This window comes from Vigna unguiculata, chromosome 3, assembly GCF_037176805.1.
Source record: "Vigna unguiculata cultivar grain cowpea cultivar isolate G323 ecotype 2 chromosome 3, ASM3717680v1, whole genome shotgun sequence".
NCBI lineage: Eukaryota > Viridiplantae > Streptophyta > Magnoliopsida > Fabales > Fabaceae > Vigna > Vigna unguiculata.
The window spans coordinates 64,576,245-64,597,641 of record NC_140794.1 but is presented as its reverse complement, the minus strand read 5'-3'; the positions used below and the strand labels follow the sequence as shown (position 1 = coordinate 64,597,641).

Sequence of the window (21,397 nt, the reverse complement as noted above, 5' to 3'; positions counted from 1 at the left end):
AAATTAACAGTTATTTTTACAAGTTTTTATAAAGTTATTTACTTATCTTCTTATTCTTTTTTCTCCTACTATTCATCAACAGTTATTTTTCTCATATTTTCTCCATACATTTTACTTTATTTTTTATAAATATATTTTTATTTTGTTTATTAACTTAATAACATTACAATATCATCAATTATTAATATGATTCAAAAAATATAACCCACGCCGGTAGAATAGACATTCTGTAACGGTTAAATCAGCCTTCCAACACAATTTTTTAATAGTTATAAATGTTGTTGTTAAAAGTTTGACAAAATCGACAATGATTATTTTTTAACCATCGTTAAAAATTATTCAGAGAAAAAAAAAATATAGAATGCATATCTCAACAGAATTAGTAAAGACAAACTTACCAGAAAAATATAACAAAAATATATCTTTATTTATTTTTTTTATATTATTAACTCATTGATCATTAAAACAAAACTAAGATTTTCAGTTTTTTTAATATAAATAATCATATTATTTATAAAAAAATTATTTTTTATTTAAAGAAATGATTTTTTTTAATCATGTTTTTTTTACTGTAATAACTTGCTAAACTTCATCTATCAATGTCCTTAGAAATCTATTTTTGTATCAGTGATATTTTCATTATTTTAATTTTCAACTAATTATTAAAATTTTATTGTATAAAATATTACAAAAATACATTTTATAAATATTTTTCATGTAAATAACTATCATTATATGAAAAGGATTGATCTATACTTTAATAATTAGTATTATACATCTAAATCACATAATTAAAGAAATATACTGAAATGTGTGTTACAAAATATTTTAACATAAATGAAATCAATATAAATATAATATCTTAGTAGGTTAGATTCAACATTACATATGAAAAAAAAATATTGATACATAATTATTTTAAAAAATTATAATACATAATATTAGTTTTAATATTTTAGATCTAAATTTGTTAAAAGTTCTTTTAGATGAGATAAGCAAAAATACATACTAAGCCTATAATTCTGAGAATGTATCTATATTTTGAGATAGATCGTAAGAAATAAAAAAAAAAAATCTTTTATATTAATTAATAAAAGGTCATAAATTATTCTTTTAAAAACACTAATTCTAGATTGGTCACGAACTATTTTAGATCTGTTAATAATAACAGTGGACACAAAATTAATTTTCACAAAAAACGAATTCCCAAATGTTATTCTCTCATATAAAAGTATTTTATTAAGATAACTAAATCATGAAAGAAAGAAAACACCATTTTAAACGTTAACTTCCGAAGTATACATTTTTGTTTTAGAAAATGCCGTTACTAAATTGAACTGAGTTGTATTATTTTCCTCTCTAGAAGAAAATAATTTTAAGTAGTTGAATAAAAAAAAAGCGTGTTAAAATATTTGTTTATACAATGTATAACTTAATCCAAATAAATTTATAAACTAAAACGAAAACTAATTTAAGGACTATTATATTTTTATCTAGTCACACATCACATTATTGTTTACAATAAATCTACTTGTTCAATATATATATTATTTTCACGGAGTCATTAAAAAGTATTATTCTAACCATCTCAAACTACTAAACTAGTGGTTTTCAATTGCGCATATCTCTCAGCTGATTTTTCCTCTCTCTCTTTCTCCGAGTTAAACTTCAACAATTTTAAAAAAAGAAACGAAAATGAAAATTAATTTTAGACAGCATTTAAATTATTTATAATAAATATAAAAAATATATATAATTTATAGATTCCGAAATATTTAGCTATGATTAAAAATCTGCAGTGTATGTAAAAAAAAATGATTATGTTTTAGCATTTGACGATACATCTGGTGTCAGTTGTGTGAAGTACCAACTCTGAGTAAAGATGAGATATTTGAGAAACTGCATATTATATATACGAGGAAACTGGATGCTACTGGAATGTCTCTAAATATCTGATAAGGAAGCATAAAAAAATGGACACTTGGGAGTGTGTGTGTGTGTGAATGTGGTATGCGAAAAAGAAAAAAAGAGAAGATTTTGAATTGGTAATGTGTAATGAGGAGTTATTGAAGGTAATGAGGGGAACGTAGCGCGTTTAAGTGCCACAGATGGAACGCAGAAGACACCAAAAGTGGTGGAATCTGGTTGCTCTCACAACACATCCAAAAGCCCACCTCTTTTCTTCCTACACGTGAATAACTGTGCACCAGCTTACCCATAAAAGGTAGGCCACGTAGGTCAGAAAATCTTACGCCTCCAATCACATCCCGCCACGTCACCAGATAAGACCCTTTTTCCATATACCCTAAATAAGCTTTTGCAGCAGGTAAGGTATGGAAACCGAATAATCCTGTACCTACACATCCACGTCTCTCTGTCACGGCCATACTTAGTAAGATTTTCATTACCCAATTACCATATTGCCCCACCTCAGAGTAATAATTCTCACCCCAAACAACAAACAAATCATCTATATATTCTTTTTCTTCTAAAGAGACAACCAAAAGATATTGTTTAATAATATTCATGCGCTTTGCTAATTTCGAAAAAATAAAAAACTTTCATTTTAATGCATTTATGTATGAATTGTGAGAGCACAACAACAATGTGGTTTAATGCAAATAATGGCAGTAGTTAAGTAATGGCCGGCGCACATCCACTCACTCTCTCTATATATATTTACTATTTTGAAAAAAAATAAGTTTTAGTTTTATATTTGTGTTAAATAAGTTTTAAAATTTAGAATGTAAATTGATTATTGAATAATGTTAAAATGAAAAAGAGGAGAGGGATATTATAGTAAAAGAACAAGTTAAAATAATTGAAGAGGTAAAAGAGAGAGAGAGAGAGAGAGGGGTAATAGGAGCTTAATATGAATGGTCCCCACAATAGGAACAGCAGAGAAACTGAGCATTGTCTCTTCCTTCGTTGTTCTCGTCTCCATTGCTCCACCTCCTCCACTGCAAGTGCAAGTGTCAACACTCACTCTCTCTCTCTCAGACTTCTTCCCCAACTTCTCTTTCTCTCTCCTCCACCAAGTTACACAGTGTGTGGGCTTATACCCCTGCCAATTGCCTATACATACAGGGACCCCAACGGTTCTTTGCCTTTTATCTGCTTCACCTCGTGACCCTCTGCTCTGTCTCATTTCTCTCTCTCTCTCTCTGTGTTACTGAATTTAACACCACTCACCTTTCATACAATTCAATCCCTTTTCATTGGCCAGCTTTCCCTTATTCACACCAACAGTACTTCCTTTTCCTTATCCAACACCAAATTCGGTTCATCTTTTTGGGTTTCGGAATCGATCAATCAATGGATGCCCTGTTTTTGCACTCCTGCTTTTCCTACCCTAGCGCAACCTTTTTCGCAGACTTCCAACTCAATTAGCACCTCTTTCAGAATTTTATTTTATTTCCTCTGATATCACTCTTTCTCCCACTCTAATATTCCCAAAACCTCTTGGCCTTTTCTTCATTTCCTTCTTATTTTAAATAACCAAAGAGATTTTTTTTGTTGCTTGTACTTTTTGGGTTTAGGGTTTTGCGCCCCCTCTGAAAAAACACACACAAGCAGCCTATGTTCCACTCCGCGCCTCTTCAATTCTGAACATCATTGCATAAATTGTGCCACATACACGCATACAAACAATGTCTTCGTGTTTGACCGGAGCTGGGGGGAGAACCTACGGATTCGATTTCGAATTTGTTAAATCCCCGTCTTCCTCCACCAGGACCTCACACACCTCTTCTTCGCCTTCTTCAACAATCTCCGAATCGAGCAATTCTGCTGCGCTCGCAATCTCCACCAAGAAACCCAGAACGCCGAGAAAGCGACCGAACCAAACCTACAATGAAGCAGCGGCACTTCTATCCACGGCCTACCCGAACCTCTTCTCGACGAAGAACCTCAAAACGCAGGGGAAATTCGCAAAGCCCGCATCGGAGAATTTCGATTATGACTCTTCGGAGCTGTTTTTGCCGTTCAGGGTTTTGGACGGATCGTCTTCGTGTTTCCTTCTGGACCAACCGGGCCCCAAGCCCGTGGAGAGGCCCAAAGTGGTGAGCGTGCAGGAGAAGGCGTGTGGGAGCCCCGGGGAGATAAGCTCCGTAGTGAATTTCAATTCTCTCGAATTGAACGACGACTGCGAAGAGAGCCTCGACGCGGAATCGATTCTCGACGAGGAAATTGAAGAAGGGATCGATAGCATCATGGGGAGCAGGGTCCAAGAAATCTCAAACGACGCCGTCAATAACTTTCCCTGGATAATGCCTTTTGGCGGGAAATCGGACTTCCCCAGACCCCGTGTCAGCGCTCTCCGACACGTCGACGACGGAAACTGGTGGAATTTTCCGGCCGTCGATATTCATCAGATATCTCCCAAAATTAACACCAAGCCCCCTCCGGTGACCGCCGAGAAGAAGATGAAGAAGAAGAAGGTGACAGCGATTGCGGCGACGGAGAAACCGGCCGTGGTGGAGTTGAAGAACGCGGAATTGCCCAAACCGAAACAAGGTTTGATGTTGAAATTGAATTACGACGACATTCGGAGCGCTTGGTCCGACCGTGGGACACCGTTCGCCGACGATAGCCCACTGGCCGACTTGCCGGAAACTGACGTCACTGTAAGTTCCACTAAGTAACACTAGCTAATACTCTGTTGATTGCGAGGTTTACGAGGAAATAACAGCGTGTTTAGCAAGAAACTTTATTTTAATTTAATCATTTTTAAAATTTAAGCTAATAAAGTTTGGAGATTGACTCCACGGTTAGGATTTTTAATCACGTGGAGTATGGTAATTCGACTTTCTAAAACTGAGATAGTAAAGTATTTCATGCATCTCTTGCTTCGCCCCTCTTTACTTTACTTTTCACGCTAATCTTTTAAAAAATTAAAGTTCTACAGTAATATTTAATGGATTTCAATTTCAATTTGGGTAAGTTATACCGGAAAAAGGTTAAAAGTAAAAGCATCTTTTATGGTCTGGTACTACTACGATTTCATCTATTATTATTTTTAATTATATTTGTCTTGCATTATTAAAATTTGTTCGTGATGATGTAAGGGAAGTAGTGAATAAGTAACGGAAATTGTGTTTTGGCGTTGTGGGGGACAGGCGCGGCTGTCGCAAATTGATTTGTGGTGGGACAATGGCGGAGTGAGAGAAGCTAGCGTGCAGCGCTACAAAGAGAAACGGCGAACGCGGCTGTTCTCGAAGAAGATCAGATACCAGGTGAGGAAGGTCAACGCAGATCGACGGCCCAGAATGAAGGTACGAGTGAGTTGAGGACAGTTGGAGAATTTTGATTTAAAAGAAAAGAGGAAATGTGGTTTATGATTTGGTGATGATAATTTTGGATAATGAGAGTTTATTTTTGTTATGGAGAGTGGACCCAGTTCCGGTGATTGGCCACTTTGTCCAACTTTTGAGGATCTATCTATTTCACCTTAGTTTGATACCTTCCCACTGCCATTGCCAATGCCAATGCCAATGTTTTAGGTTTATATTCTTAATTTCACCAACACTTCCTGACGCATGCATCTCCTTCACTTTTCATTCCTATCACAATATTCACTCTAGATTCTTTCATCATACTATATTACTCTCTCTCTCTCTCTCTTTCCTTATATAAATAAATAAAACATGTTTGGTATACATTATTGTATCCTATGAAAATGAACACATGTGTGTGTATAAATATTCCTATGTCAACAACAGATTTGGTCGGCCTTCATTTTTATTGGACACCATAATTCTGATGTGATGATGGTTGGTTGAACAAGGTGGCCTAACTAGGACGAAAATTTCATACCAAAACCAGACTAAAAAGGGAGAAAGGAATAATATAATGGATGGTTTTCTTAAGAAATTAAATTATGAATTATGGTTTCATTTATGTTTGAGGTAGCAAGTCTAACTTGTTTGTGATGTGGCAGGGGCGATTTGTTAGGAGGCTCAATTCTAGCTCAAATGCACACAGATGATTTTGTATGTAAAGAACAAGCTTTTTGGGACTCTTCTTTAAAAACAATAAAAAAAGTAAAAAAAAAAAAAAGAAAAGGAAAGAGAGTTTATCTATATTTTTGTAACCTTTACTCTTTTTTTTCCCTTTATAGTCCTTTTACTTTTTGGGTTCTTCGTAGTTACTGCACTGATGCTGTATGAAATATGCAACGAAATAGTCGAAACAAATTGCCTAAGATTCTATTACACGTAAAATTCTCTTGGTGTTTCCTATGTGGTTAACAGTAGTTTCCGGTTAGGTAAAGCTGACAAAATTAAAAAGAAGAAAGTTAACGGTGATTATGCTTTCCAATCATATGACTTTACAGATTTGTATTAATTTTAATGATAATGATTTGACAGGAAGCCATGAAAGTAAAAGGAAATCACCTTGACCGTTGAGTTGGCCTTCTATCGAGAGATACAAGTTTAGTGTTCAAATATGATTTTTAATTTCAACACATTCATTATCAACTTCTCTCTCAGTGTTAACCTTGTCAATTAAGGCAATATTGGTTTATTCCAGTACGTCATAATTAAGGATTGTAACAGTCTATAATAGAATCATGGCCACCGCAAATTTTACCTTTTTTGCTTCATATTAGATGTCCCCTCCTGAATTCAATATTTAAATTCCACGATTCTCCATTGTCGTTGAAGACAACATATATGTGTTTCAAAATATGTTTGAATGAGTTTTTCGAAAAATAAAACTGAAAACAGTTTAAAATAGTTTATATGTAAATTAAACATAAATTTTAAAAAATATATGATTTTTTTAAACTAATTTTAAACTTATAAACAAATAGTTACATTTTATTTTTCTTTCTAAGAAATATTTACCCAAAATTCTTTTAAACATTCTTAATATTACTTTGGCCCAAGTTGCATGTGGTATACGGAAACTTATTTGAAGGTTGGCCATGCTTATTGGACAAAGGCATCTACAACGTAGAAAAAATTACACTTTATTTCTGATTCGTTACCCTATTGGGAAACCCCACGTCTTTAACTTCGGACATGGCACTTTCATTTTGTATTGGTTTACCAGCTAAAATAGAAGTATACTTTTGTGCATAGAAAGAAATATGCGTTATCATTAATTCAATCTCAATTAAAACAGTCTGTCGTAATTAATTTGATTCTTTGTTTTTTATTTAATGGTCTATCACTTTATTATTTTTACCTTATTTATATAATATAGGATTTTATACTTTTTTTTTTTTATCTTTTACTGATAAGGAATGATAATGAGATAAGTACAAATTTCACTTCCTCGTTCTTATTTTTAAAGTAAAAATTGATTTTCATTTTTATATCTAATAAGTACACAAATTTTTGTCTTAACCTTATTTGCATACAGGAACATATTCATACATGTCAATATTAATTAAATAAATTTTATAAAAATTACGACAATGATACATAAATTTTCTTCATACAATGTCAACTATTAAGAAACAAAATATAATTTAATAAATATCAACTCATAAATAACAATTGATTCGTGTCTTTCCACACGTGTGTCACGTTGTTTTTTTTTCATGTACTGGACATTGATTAATTGGTGTACATTTTTGGTAATTTAGAAAATAACTTTTATTTTATGTTTCATGCTTCATGTTAATCTTAATATATATATATATACTAGTGTAAACACAGGCGCTATCGCGTCTGTGTGTACGCATTTTTTGAATTATATTAATAATTGATGATATTGTAATGTTATTAATTTAATAAACAAAATAAAAGTATATTTATAAAAAATAAAATAAAATGTACGGAGAAAATAAGAGAAAAATAACTGTTGATGAATAGTAAGAGAAAAAAAGAAAAAGGAGATAAGTAAATAATTTTATAAAAACTTGTAAAAGTAACCGTTAATTTTTAAAAATTTAATAAATAATTAAATTATAAAGGGTAAAGTTGGAATTATGAAATGTGGACACAAAAGAGGGAATTCCCTTTATATATAGTTATATATATATATATATATATATATATATATATATATATATATATATATATATTATGTATTAATTTATTATAGTAGTCTCATGAGGTACAATAAAGACATGTAATATTAAAACATAATTATAATTATAACATTTGTATAAATTTTTTGAAGGTTTTATTTACGTAGATCATTTTTTTGTTATTTTATTATTATTTGTGTATATATTTTATGTTTTATTCAATAAAATTAACAGTGTTTGATTTAAATATTTAACATATTTGCATATAAGTGGAAATATCAAAAAAATTAAGAAAAATAGTAACAAAAGTTGATTATCAAAATCATCAACAATAGAATATATTGATAAAGTTTGTTATTCCAATACAATATAAAGTTCAAAGCTGCAAATTCAGTCCAATTTGAGTCATTTACCGACGAGTAAAGTCGTTCAGCAAGCTGAATTTCAAATAATCTATAAATAAAGAAATTGGTAGAGGTAAAAAGATACAAACCTTTTGGGAAATAAATCACCCCTTTTGGAGAATAGAGGAAAAAATAATGTTTTTAGGGAGAATAACATTTGACCTCGAAGGACATAAGATAGTAGCGTAATCTGAATACTCAGGACATTCATTTTTATTCTTATTCTAGTATTCAAAATGTTATTTTTTTCCATTACTCATTATATTTTTGTTTTGACTGCATATTTTTCTATATTGTGTATTGGGTGCAAAATATACAAGTTAACACTTAATATAAGTTAAGTATTAAAAAATGGGTTACTTACGATCAATTTAAAGCAGAAAAAACACAAACAAAAAATGAAACCCTACCACGAACTACAACACACAAAAAATGACAAAAAACCTAAAATCACCAATAATGAAATTTTTAAAATACAAAATGCCAAACTTTCATACTTTTACACTTCAAAACATGTGTTACTAAACATAAAAAGTAAAAGAATAACAAATGCCTCAAATTTGGTACCATGGACAACCTAATTGCCACCTCAAAGTTTCAATAAACATGGACAACTTCTTCAACGCTATTGAAACCAAATGGAAAGGAGAATCACAAGGATAAACTTTTCACGAGTTTAACGAACATTGAACTCTTCTTTTACATAAGGGGTCAACAAGATTGAGTAGAACGACCACGAAATTTCTTTTATGTAGGCTGAGTTTCTAACCACAAATAATACTTTATGGATTCCAACAATAGAGATGAAAAAGAAGAAGAAGAAGAAGGACATGAGAGACGAAGCAATAGCCAAAAAATAAATTTTCAAGGAAAGTGTATCTTTCCCTAATGCCAACGGCAACTTAAAAAAAAAAGTCAAATGTGAAATTCACAACCACATTAGATGTCACTAGTGTAAACACAGGCGCTATCGCACATGTGTATACGCATTTTTTTTAATATGCATGATATTATATCAGTAATTAATGATATTGTAATGTTATTAAGCTAATAAACAAAATAAAATTATATTTATCAAAAATAAAGTGAAATGTATGGACAAAATATGAGAAAATAATTGTTGATGAATATAAGAAAAATGAAGAAAGAGATAAATAAATAGTTTTATAAAAACTTGTAAAAATAACAATTATTTTTTTAAAATTTAACAAATAATTACATTGTAAAGGGTAAAGTTATAATTATGAAATGTGGACACAAAAGAGAAATTTCCTTTTATATATAGTTACTTTCCCTAATGCCAACGTCAATTTTTTTTTTTAAAGTCAAATGTGAAATTCACAACCACATTAGATGTCACTAGTATAAACAAAGGCGCTATCACACATATGTCTACGCATTTTTTGAATATGCATGATATTATATTAGTAATTAATGATATTGTAATGTTATTAAGTTAATAAACAAAATAAAACTATATTTATAAAAAATAAAGTGAAATGTATGGACAAAATATGAGAAAATAATTGTTGATGAATAGAAGAAAAATGTAGAAGGAGATAAATAAAGAGTTTTATAAAAACTTGTAAAAATAACCATTAATTTTTAAAATTTTAACAAATAATTACATTGTAAAGGGTAAAGTTGGAATTATGAAATGTGGACAAAAAGAGAGAATCCTTTTTATATATAGTTATAGATGTAATAAAAAAGTTGTCAAAAATTATAGTCAATATATATCATTTTTCCACGAGAATAAATTTATCAACTAGGTTTCGTCCTGACTAGGGATGTCAATGGAGCGAATAGGATACGGGTAGTAGCTCCTCCGTACCCTACCCGCTGGATAAATATTGTCCCGTACCCGCTGGATAAATATTGTCCCGTATTCATACATGTGCGAGTATCCGTTATATGCGGATATATGCATATTTTTTTAAAATTCATGGATATCCACGGATACTCACGAGTATTTAAAAAAAAATATTTAACAACAAATTTTAACTATAAATTTAAATAAAAATACAGTGCATAATATTGATAAATTTCAACCAAAGTACAAATAACTCATTTAAATAGTGTTGAATGACAATTTATAAATAAATAGAGATTTTTAAAAATCAGATTATAAAAAAAACTCATTCAAAAGATGTGTTCATATTTTAAATTTTTTTAATTTAAATTAAAGTATAACTGGTACAAATATTTACGTGTACGGATATTATGATACTCATATCCATCCCATTATAAAAATTAACCGTACCCATTACGTGTAGATATTTATTTTCAATATTTATTTTCTAATCGTTGTGAGTTTTATTTACATATACCCGCAAATATATATTTTTTTACGTCTTAATCCCGACTATAGATATTCCATTTTCATTTTAATTTTTAAAATATTCATGATTTACTGCACCATTTTTAGGTTTAAAAACTACGATTTTATAAACGCTGCCTTTGAAAAATGTGGGCTAAAGAGTATAACCGTGGCCTCTTTCTTAAAGACAAGATTGTGAAAAAATCTATTTTCCCTCCACAAATTTTCACATTTCGTGCGTTTCTTTTCCGTTCCCCTCTACCCTATGAATTTTGTTCACATCGCCGTGTCTCCCTCGAATCACCACTGCACCGCCCAACTTCGTCTCCGTCTCAGGGCACAACCCCCTTCTCCATCTACCTGTCAAACCAGCGCACCACTTCCACTGAGTTTTGTGCCTCCCTGTCAACACCATCGTGCGTCTCCTTCTCTACATCAGAGGTGAAGTTCGTGAATAGTGAATAAAGGTTAGTATCTTATTCTCCAACCTACGAATTTTAGGGTTTTCTGTTGTTTTGGTTAATTCGCTTAATTTGATTTTATTGCTTTCCGTTTTGTGTCCAATATTTTGGGGTTTAGGTTTTATTTTGTTATCGGAGTAAGATTTGGTGAATCGGGTATTGTTAATAGGTGCCCTTTGCTGGTCTTAAGATTTTTTCCCGCATAGGCTTTCTTCGATCTTCATGTTGTTTCGTCAATTTGATTCACATTCTTATCCTATTGATCTTCTCTTGATTCATCCCTTTGATTTTACCTTGCCAAACTTGTACTCAGAATGCCTTTTAAGACAAATTTACTTAGGTGAAAACAATATAGTTTGCTATAAAATACTTAAAAAAGCAAAAGAGTATACTAAGACAGTACGTATTTCACACTTAGATGAAACAGTGCGATACAAAGCAAATATTAGAGTGGTTTTGGTTCGTTGTGCCTTTTTTTGGTTTATAAAGGAAGGTGGCTTGAGCTTTTTATTCCTGCACCCCATAATGAGTGTATGCACGCGTTTTTTCTATTTTCTGTGTGTGTGTGTGTAGTGGGGACTGTATATTTATACCGAGAGTGGTGTGTATATGTGTATATATAAAATAATCGTAGACTTCTTGAGAATTTTCTCTCATTAATGGTATTGTCAAATTGTCCAATTAGTTATGTGCTTAAAACAACTTAATTAGGTGTAACCAATACCAAATCTATGATGATTTCCTATGGGCTAAACAAATCCAGAAGTTTTGAGTTTGATGAAAGGAAAAACACCCATAGGACTAAAACCATGGGTCAAAAGTCAGTTTATTGCAAGTTGTATATGAAACTGTATTGTATAGAATGGGATAGGCTGCATTTCTAAACCGTTCTTCTGCTACATGGCCATTACCCATTTAAGAGCCAGTGTGGTAGCCCCTTGAACGAGAATGCACTATTTCTCCTCCAAATTGTACCATGCTAGCATGGTTTCTCAAGTGACTAAACAAGTATGTTGGTCAGTACCCAACAGTAGCCCTGACCCAAATTCCAGTCACCAATGTCCATGCTTTGGGTCCTATTGACACGGAATTTCATTATGGTATCTTAGAATTATTAAAGCAAAAAAAAAAAATGAATGTTAGATATAGAAGTATTGAGCTGTCATATGTCCATATAAAAGTTAAAGATATAGAATGAATTGCTATATATAGTTGATTACATTATTGATAGAAACCTATATGTTGTCCTTGTTTTCCTCTTCCCATTTGTCTTTAAATATCAGGGCATTTGCCTGCCAATGACCCTACCATACAGTCTCTGCGTAGCTCTGTGGCATATAAAATCATACATGAATTAATTCCCTTTGTGACAAAACAATGGATAACTAATATTTGTATGCAAAAAATCTTTGCAGAATCGACATGTTTTAGATATAAGATATAGACATGGAAACAAGGACTGAATCTGAGATGATTATTTGGAATGGTATATACCATTTGTTTCAAGCTTCTAATTATGTCGTAGAGCTGATTCTATATACCATGATCATGCAATGTAGGATTGGTATCCATTTGCTGGCAGACTAGAGTTTTTCTTGTGTTCTTTGCTGAAATGCAAACTAACTTTGAGAACAATAGTATATTTTGTTCGTGCCATCTGAGTTCTCTTATAGCCTAGGTGGTATCTTTTGTTTGTGTCATCTGAGTTGGCTGGATTTGCCTGTCATCCTGCTCTAATACTTCTGCAACAGTTTACATGTCATTTAATTAAGAGGAGGCCTTTTACCAACTCTTTGAAACATAGTTCATTTACTAGAATAATAGAGCCAGCAGGTTTGTTTATTAAGTTGTGGACAAACCACTTGGCTGGAAATTGTGTGCGTGTGCAGAGTGGGAGATGAGAAATACTAGAAAGAAATATTTGTCTAGATTATCCCTCAGCTGAGGTGAGGTATACATAATTTTATTTGATATGCCGCACTCCCAGTTTCTGTGAGTATCCTCTTCCATTCGCACACACCCACCTACCTGCACATCCACCCACACCCACATCCGCCCGCGCACATACGGCCCTCAATTTTATGCTTTTGATATCACCTTCATTTATCAGGACTGATCCAGGGTCGAAAAATCTCATTACTAAAGATATCACTGTCTTGAAGCTAACAATTCTAGACTGTCTCCTTTGATATCAGTTATCATCTTTGGGTTGTGGTCATTTGGGGCGATGGGTATTCTCCTTTGGAGAATGCCAAAAACTGATCTAAGTGTTTGTGATCCCTTCACAATGTCTGGGATAAGAGCTAATGTTTCTGCTATGGCCAGCGAAGTGATGATGAATACCATGAAAGACTTCATGATATTTCCAACATTTGACTCTTTCTTCTTGATTAAAACTGATGCATACCAAAGGCCATCTGCATAGGAACAGAAAGCCAATAGCTGGAATATGCCATAGCCTAAACCTGATATGTGGTCCCGTAGAAGAGCTTGATTGTTTGGTTTGTTCAATGCTGATGCAAACTGGATTGAGATTCGATCTTTTGGTGCGCCAAACGCTGCAACAGTTCGTATGTTGGCAATAGCTTCACGAGCCAAAGAGGTTGCTTTGGAGTAAACATGGCTATAATCTCCTCCATACCCCTTGAGAAATAGTTGCAGAAAAAATAATATAAACTTGGCTATTCTTCTGGTTGTTGTGCACTGAAGAATGACACATGAATCACGCACTAAAACACGCGGCATAGAAGAGCAAATCATCCGTGAAGTGGTGTTATGAGGCTAACCTCAGTGATAGAATCTTTTATGAGCATAGGAAGGCAGGCTAAGCAACTGATGTTTGCTTCCAACTCTATGGGGATCCAATAACAAAAGATGTTTGCGTAATGGTTGATAGTCTACCAGCTAGAGCACTTCTCATTAATGTTTCATCCGCAGCTACCATGGCTCTTAGTGAGCCAGTGTTGTTCTCATTCTTATCAAACCATCATTGTTGAGAATGTTGCAAGTTAAATTAATTACAATACTTTAGCTACGTAAAAAAGGAGAGAAGAGGTAAAAGGTGAAATTAAAATGGTTGGAATTTCTCAGGCCAGAAAAGTTAATGCACGTGATTATGATAACAAGGCTTTTGCAGCCATGGATTATAATAATTTTATACGCTGATAGTATATTAAAATAAAACATTTTAAAATAAAATAAAAATCAGAGTAAATAATAAAATGAAGGAATGAATAATGTATTTTTATAATAGTATTATTTTATCATAATTTTTTTTTAAATATTTAGAAAAATAGATCCATAGTCGATTATAATCAGTTACAAATAATTGTCAATATAATTTTAGTTAAACTATAAAAATATATAAGGGATTTCTTTCTAATATATATATATATATATAATTTTATCTAATTATATTTTAAAATAAAAAAGAAATATTTATTAAAAGTAACCCTACATACTTCAACTACTTTATAATACTGTTCTTTCATGCAAATTTGTAATTGATATTGTTATTCTAAAAATATTTTATTTAAAATATAAATATGTATATTAAATGTACAAGTGTGTTGCTGAAGTTGAAGTGTTCATTGTTACCAGATTTCACCTTTGTCGGTGTGAAGAAGGGATCTTGCCGAAGACACTGTTTTTGCGGAAGAGGGCTAAAGTCTATTTACAGCCACTAGACTTAAAATATTGGATTAGTAATTAACTTAAGTATGATTATTCTTAGCCTACATATATTTTGAATATACTGAAGATAGAGTGATTTCATTCAAATGGTGATTGGATGTACGATAGATGGTGTAATGGTAGAAGAGGTGTATAAGAAAAGGATAATGATATTTTAACCCATTATTTTTGATCCACTACTAATTTATCATTTTTATCATCTTTAGATCATCACATCACTACAAAAAATTAAAATAGATGATCTAAAAATAATGGGAGTGGTAGATTAAAAATGGATAAAAAAATGTGGGTTAAAATATCATTTTTCATAAGAAAATATGGTAGTGAAACTCACGTTAAAATAGTATTTATTTATTAAGCAATCAAACCCCTCTTTGTGCCGAATAGAGAGTTTTACATCTATGTCAATAATCACTCGTTCTTCTCTGTCACAGTTGCTGTCAAATGATAGGGGGTTTGGACTTGAGAGAGAAGGTGTGAAGTGAGTCACTAAGCGTTGCGCCTCTCTTTTCTTCTTCCTTCGAATCCCTGTTCTTTGCATTGGCCCAGGATGACCTCTCCTGAGACCCTTTCGTTCATGGAGCTAGCCATACATCAGGTAATGCTTTGCAAACATTTTTATATGCACCATTCGTTTCTGCAACTATGCCTCTGGTAGGTAGGGTTGTGTTCTTTTCTGTAGGTGATGAACTCCATTGATAATTTTTTCTGAAATTAACTGTGTGTGAAATAGTTGATTATGTGGTTTCTTTGCTTATTGATCTTTATAACTCATCAAATTGGAAATGATGGGAGGCGTTGGAGTGAGTTGGTGCTAGGTTTTAGTGGAAAAAAATGTTTGTCTTCTTCATGATATTACGTTTAAACTGACAATTTAAGCCATCTATTTCCCTGACTATGTTGATTCTGCTTTCCTTACATTCACCATGTAATCTATGCGGAAATGTATTATTATTAATATTAATATTATTATTTCATTGAAGGCGAGCCTTAACACTGCGGTAAGGTTGCATACAGTGACCCTCCCTTGTACCTTTTCATAGCGAGGAGCCGTCTGTCATTGTGGAACTCTAGTTTTAGATATTATTGTTATTATTATTATTATTATTATTATCATTTCATTGGATTGAACTCTTTTTATTTCTTGTTATTACTCTGATTTACCTGACAGGCGAGGTTAGCTTTGGATGCTCTTGAAGTGCCTGTTGGGTAAGTTACCTTCACAATTTCATGTTACTTGAATATCCTTGGAAGTGCAACTTGTGATTGATAAAAGTGTTGTTAAGATTAGAAAGTGTTAGGCACGGGTGTTGATCCGCATTCACATTCATCACTAGTTCTGGTTGATTGCATTAAGACAAGGCAATGGATTCTATGGTAAGAGGATATTTTGTCAGATAGTTGAAATCAGAAAATATTTTAGTATTTGTCTCTAATGGCTCAGGAAGGAAGAGGGTGATATTGATTTTAATGTTGAAGAAGATGACTGTCCTCCTTGGACCATAAATATATCTAAAGAAGTGCATAGGAAAGTTTGAGCTAAATGGGTCTCGGTGCTATGATGACTGTATACGCGACAAAAGAGGGTGTAATAAGAAATTGCTTAAATTTTTAATTGGATTTGGGACACGTGACAAGACTTGCATGACTCCTATTTAAAAGACAAGGTACTGATTAAACAGAAAGTCAATTATATGCATCAGTTGCTAAAGTCATTTCAAGTCAATACCAATGGGATTTAATGGATCAAAAGCAGAGTTGTAATGACTGGCAACTGAAAATGTTATGAGTCTCATATTGAGTAGGATAAGCTATTTGATGTGATACTTAAGATTTAAGGTTTTTCCACTTAGTGAACTAGTCTTTTGGGTTTCTTTACTTAAATCGTAGTAGTCGGTGTTTTCATAAAGAGTTGGGTTATGGAAAGGGCTGCCTACGAGTTGGATTAAGGTGCAAAGTGAATACTGATAGGTGATTAAAGCCCTTATAGGGAAAAAGGGTACACCATCGGGTCAATGGATAGAATGAAGTCTTCGTGGATGTCAGCCCTTAAAGGGGATGAAGTATTAGCTGTCCACATTGAGTAGGCTAAACTATTCGATTTGATACGTAAGCCTTTAGGTTCTCTCACTTAAAGGACTGCTAATCATTTTGATTGAACTCTCCTCTTGTGCTTTAAGTCCTAACCGAAACATGCTATGGGATTGATTGGTCAAATCAATCTGTTATAAGCCGGAATGTTTGAAGATCATTGATCTCTTATGTATTGTACCAGATCCAATCAGTTGAACTGCTTTTTGAATTTAGATATGAATGCCCCTTTTCATTGAACTATTGACATCAAACAATTGGATTAGCATGTATAGTCAGAGATTAATTTATTTGGTAATAATGGCTTGTTGTTTTCTCCTTTAACATCATAGTAACCTTGACACATGGTGCATTAAACATTTACTTGTAATTCCTGGTATGCTTCCTATCATTTGTTGGGGTGTAAAATCGGCTGAAGAAAATCTTTGTTCATTAGTCACCTTGATTGTATTCTGCATTGAACTGATTGGATAGATTATGTCTATCATTTCCTTAGATCATTATTGCTTTGGTTTACTCTCTTTATGCAAACTGTGGTTTTTGTTGCCAGATGTGTGATTGTTGAGGATGGGAAGGTAATAGCCTCAGGCAGGAACCGAACTACTGAGACACGAAATGTAATGCTTTAACAATCTATTTGTTGTTCATAACTGTGGATTACTTTTAAATGTTATGCTTTTCTGCTGAAAACTTAATTAGATTTGGTTTCTGTAAGTTTTTTTTTTCTTTGATAGAGGCCTTATTAGCATGCATTTTTGCACAGTATAAATGGTATCTAAATAGCAAGTGAAATTTGAAAATTATATAGTTCTGAAAGTAATGAAGAACTCTCCTTTGTTATGGCATGAAAAAAGTGGGAGAGTTTAAATAGGTATTTACTCAACCGTTGTGAATGGTAACACGAGAACGAGAATTTTTATACAGAAAAGTGAGAATTCTTGTTACCTGAATGCCCAATATTTATTTGCGTGAATGGAAATTTGTAGAGAATATTTATAACAATTAAACACGTTATTAAATCTATAGTTATAAAAGCCATATACATAGTGAAAACTGATTCACTCTGGCCTTAAAACAGTGAAATTTAATTTCTACTTAGCACACAGTGCATTCTTCAAGTGACAGAAAACATCCAAAATGTGATAATACGTGAGTTTATATTATTTGCTTCCAGTGATAATTGGTTCATATTTGCACTGAATTTACATGTCTTTTTGCATTCTGCTACTGGTTTTATTGACTTGGATGAGTGATCGCACACCTTGTTAATATTTGTTTTCGCTTAGTCCTTGGTTGGTGGCTCCTAATGTGATTTAGTTTAGTACTTCTACTTTTAATCATAAAGAAAAATATTTGATTGTTCTTGTCAATTTTTTTGTTATCAAATAATGGTAAACAAAAAGCTTTCATTTTTTCTTACAAAACTTATTTACTGTTATTTCAAGTTTCACACCAAAGCTTTATGCAATTCTTTAGTCATCTTTTGTTTGGCTGTTCTTCATTACTGTAATCGTTTTATCATCCACGCATTTGTTATTATCAGGCTACAAGGCATGCAGAAATGGAAGCTATAGACGTTCTTCTAGGGCAGTGGCAGAAAAATGGACTTTCAATGTCTGAAGTTGCTGAAAAATTCTCAAACTGCAGTCTTTATGTTACCTGTGAACCATGCATAATGTGTGCATCTGCTTTATCAATTTTAGGTATGCTGCTTGTAGTCTTCAGTTGAACAATCTATTACAGTTGCACTCTTTATATTGTCATTTCTAATTCATTTGTTTGTGTATTATTTCAGGTATAAAGGAAGTATTTTATGGCTGTTCAAATGATAAATTTGGAGGCTGTGGATCGATACTGTCACTGCATTCAAGTAACACCGCACCAGTCAATAAGTACATCTCTTAACTCAGCACCATCTATGCAAGCCTTGTCTTCAACTATTCTATCATTACTATTATTATCATTATTATTCTGTAGGCTGCATGTCATTTACTGTTATTATTTTTACTTTGTCAGTAAAATTATTAATTGTTGTTTATTGTCTTTCTACCTTACATCTGTCCGCTACATCCACTAATGTATGTAAATAAATAATTCTTATTTTTCTTATACACAGTGGAGCTCCATCAGGAAAGAATTACAAATGTACTGGAGGTATAATGGCATCAGAAGCTGTCCTTCTCTTTCGAACATTCTATGAGCAAGGAAATCCCAATGGTAAGTTACTCGCGTCCTTTCTTACAAGCGCACAAAACCTTCTAAAGCTTTACGATATTGTTGACATGTGGTCCATTTACTCCATACTAATAAATAATACTTATGCTCTTTCTATTTCTTCTCAGCTCCGAAGCCGCACAGGCCTCTAGCACGTCAGGAATGAAGTGTAATTTGTATATCACCGGCTTCGTTTCCGCCATTTCTGTGTACAAGGTTTTTGATTATGTATGGCTGAAAGTTGTTTCTTACTAATCCATTGGTTTGAATTTCTATTTTGTCTTACAGTTGCTGATATGGTATCTGTCATGAACCGGGAATCTGCTCTACCGTAGCATAGTGGGCGGGTTCAAGCTGGTGTTGAATGTGACACAACGCCTTTCAATTCGAAAATCAACTTGATGTATAATTTAAAACAATTACTAGAAAGATGAATCACATGTTGTCGTTCTAACCGATTCTTTCTTACAGGAAGTTCAAACTAGTTGCAAAATGGAATTGAAGCTATTCAATTTTGTTAGATGTTTTAGTTTCTGGAAGGTGCAGTGAAGTTCGAACTAGGCTTCTTTTTCTGTCGGTTCAATTTCTGGTGTAAAGTATTTTTTTACTATTCTGGATGACTCTGACGTTTTACTTAGGTTTTCTTATGCAATCATAAAAATGAGGTGCACAAATTTTTAACCCAAATTTTCTCTTTTGTGAAAACTCAATTTAACACCGTTATAATAAATATTCGGGATGACAATTACGGGGAATTATTCTCAAAGTAAGATTTTTTTAAAAATGGGATACTATTTATCAATATTCTTGCATTTATTCATTTTAACAAAATGGGTGATCGGGTGAAAATATAGATATATCATTGAGTTAGTTTGAGCTTTCTGTTTTTAGTTTTATATTGCTTTACAATTTTTGGCAGAGTATATATCTACTGGAGGTCATATAATTAATAGGTTATGCACATCTAACCTTTCCAAAAACTTTAGAAAAAATTCTCTTATTCACACTTTAGAGTTTTTGAATGTCTAGCCTATGTTACAAATGTTGATGTGTCTTATAAGTTTGCTCTTCGTGTCAATGTGTTTTTCTTAATTATTCAATTGGTCAAAAAATATACAATATATTCTTATCAAGTGTTCATGAGTCGGGACGTTATTTTCTATGATTTTTTTTTCACGAATCTATCTTTTCTTTTTCACCTAAAACAGACTCTGTCATAAGTAAGATAGTAAAACAAAATAATAATTACATTATTAATTAACTTAAATATTGGATGATAAATATTTAATTAAAATGTATAAATATGTTGATTACTCAATAAAAAAAAATCAATTAAAATATATAAATGAGGATCTTAACATATTAATTAAATGATGGACTAGGGTGTCACATCACATTGATAGATAAGCCTGATATCTATCTATAACTATATATAAAGGGGATTCCCTCTTTTGTGTCCACATTTCATAATTCCAATTTTACCCTTTACAATTTAATTATTTATTAAATTTTTAAAAATTAACGGTTAATTTTACAAGTTTTTATAAAACTATTTATTTATCTTCTTTTTCTTTTTTCTCATACTATTCATCAACAATTATTTTTTTCATATTTTCTCCATACATTTCACTTTAATTTTTATAAATATACTTTTATTTTGTTCATTAACTTAATAACATTACAATATCATCAATTATAAATATAATTCGAAAAATGTGTACACGCAGGCGCGATAGCGCCTGTGTTTACACTAGTGTTTATAATTTTTTTTCGCTCATAGTCTTTAATAAATTTGTACCTTTTCTTTTGTTCTCCGTGTCTTTTATAATATTTTTTATTTTATTTTTAATTAAACTTATATGGTTTATGTTGACATTTTTAAATTAACGAGTGTTTATTAAGTCACTACATCAGTATGACTGGTGTGTATTCTTTTAAATTACCTTCTTAAAAAAAAAATCAGTGATAAATATAATGTTGTTTTGCTTCTATTAGGATTTGTACTTCTGACATTTTTTTCAGTATTCTTTATTTAAAGGTCAAATTCAAAGATGAAAATGAATAAGTATATGTTTTTTTATCATTCTCTATATTATTTTCGTCTGACCGTTAAAAGTAAAAAAATAAAACAAAAAACAGGTTGCAAATCTTAATGAAAAAAAATATTTTTTTTTATATCACATTGATTTATTTATTTATTCTTTAAATAAAATAAGTTTTAAACAAATATGTT

The 21,397-nt window shown here is 31.9% G+C and overlaps 2 protein-coding genes across 8 annotated transcripts; both read left to right on the top strand.

The window, feature by feature from the left end:
* The first annotated feature begins 2,913 nt into the window (after nucleotides 1-2,913).
* On the top strand, nucleotides 2,914-6,604 carry LOC114179806 (protein CHLOROPLAST IMPORT APPARATUS 2). 2 transcript variants are annotated; one of them, XM_085671504.1, is made up of 3 exons: nucleotides 2,914-4,625; nucleotides 5,118-5,273; nucleotides 6,369-6,604. In XM_085671504.1, the coding sequence occupies exons 1-3, from the start codon at nucleotides 3,651-3,653 to the stop codon at nucleotides 6,405-6,407; spliced, it is 1,170 nt and encodes a 389-aa protein (XP_085527630.1). In that variant the 5' UTR covers nucleotides 2,914-3,650; the 3' UTR covers nucleotides 6,408-6,604. The 2 variants fall into 2 exon arrangements, with proteins under 2 accessions (XP_085527630.1, XP_027922069.1); XM_028066268.2 differs by lacking the exon at nucleotides 6,369-6,604 and adding an exon at nucleotides 5,939-6,221 and having other exon boundaries at nucleotides 2,915-4,625.
* Nucleotides 6,605-10,875: 4,271 nt separating this feature from the next.
* Nucleotides 10,876-19,784, top strand: EMB2191 (Cytidine/deoxycytidylate deaminase family protein). 6 transcript variants are annotated; one of them, XR_003603548.2, is made up of 9 exons: nucleotides 10,876-11,172; nucleotides 15,294-15,457; nucleotides 16,031-16,068; nucleotides 17,501-17,567; nucleotides 18,494-18,653; nucleotides 18,746-18,842; nucleotides 19,067-19,167; nucleotides 19,293-19,380; nucleotides 19,453-19,784. XR_003603548.2 is itself a non-coding variant. In XM_085671585.1 (9 exons), the coding sequence occupies exons 2-8, from the start codon at nucleotides 15,410-15,412 to the stop codon at nucleotides 19,328-19,330; spliced, it is 549 nt and encodes a 182-aa protein (XP_085527711.1). In that variant the 5' UTR covers nucleotides 10,876-11,172; nucleotides 15,294-15,409; the 3' UTR covers nucleotides 19,331-19,333; nucleotides 19,453-19,784. The 6 variants fall into 6 exon arrangements, 5 of the variants coding, with proteins under 5 accessions (XP_085527711.1, XP_027922227.1, XP_027922228.1 ...); XM_085671585.1 differs by having other exon boundaries at nucleotides 19,293-19,333; XM_028066426.2 differs by having other exon boundaries at nucleotides 19,293-19,340.
* Nucleotides 19,785-21,397: the final 1,613 nt, after the last annotated feature.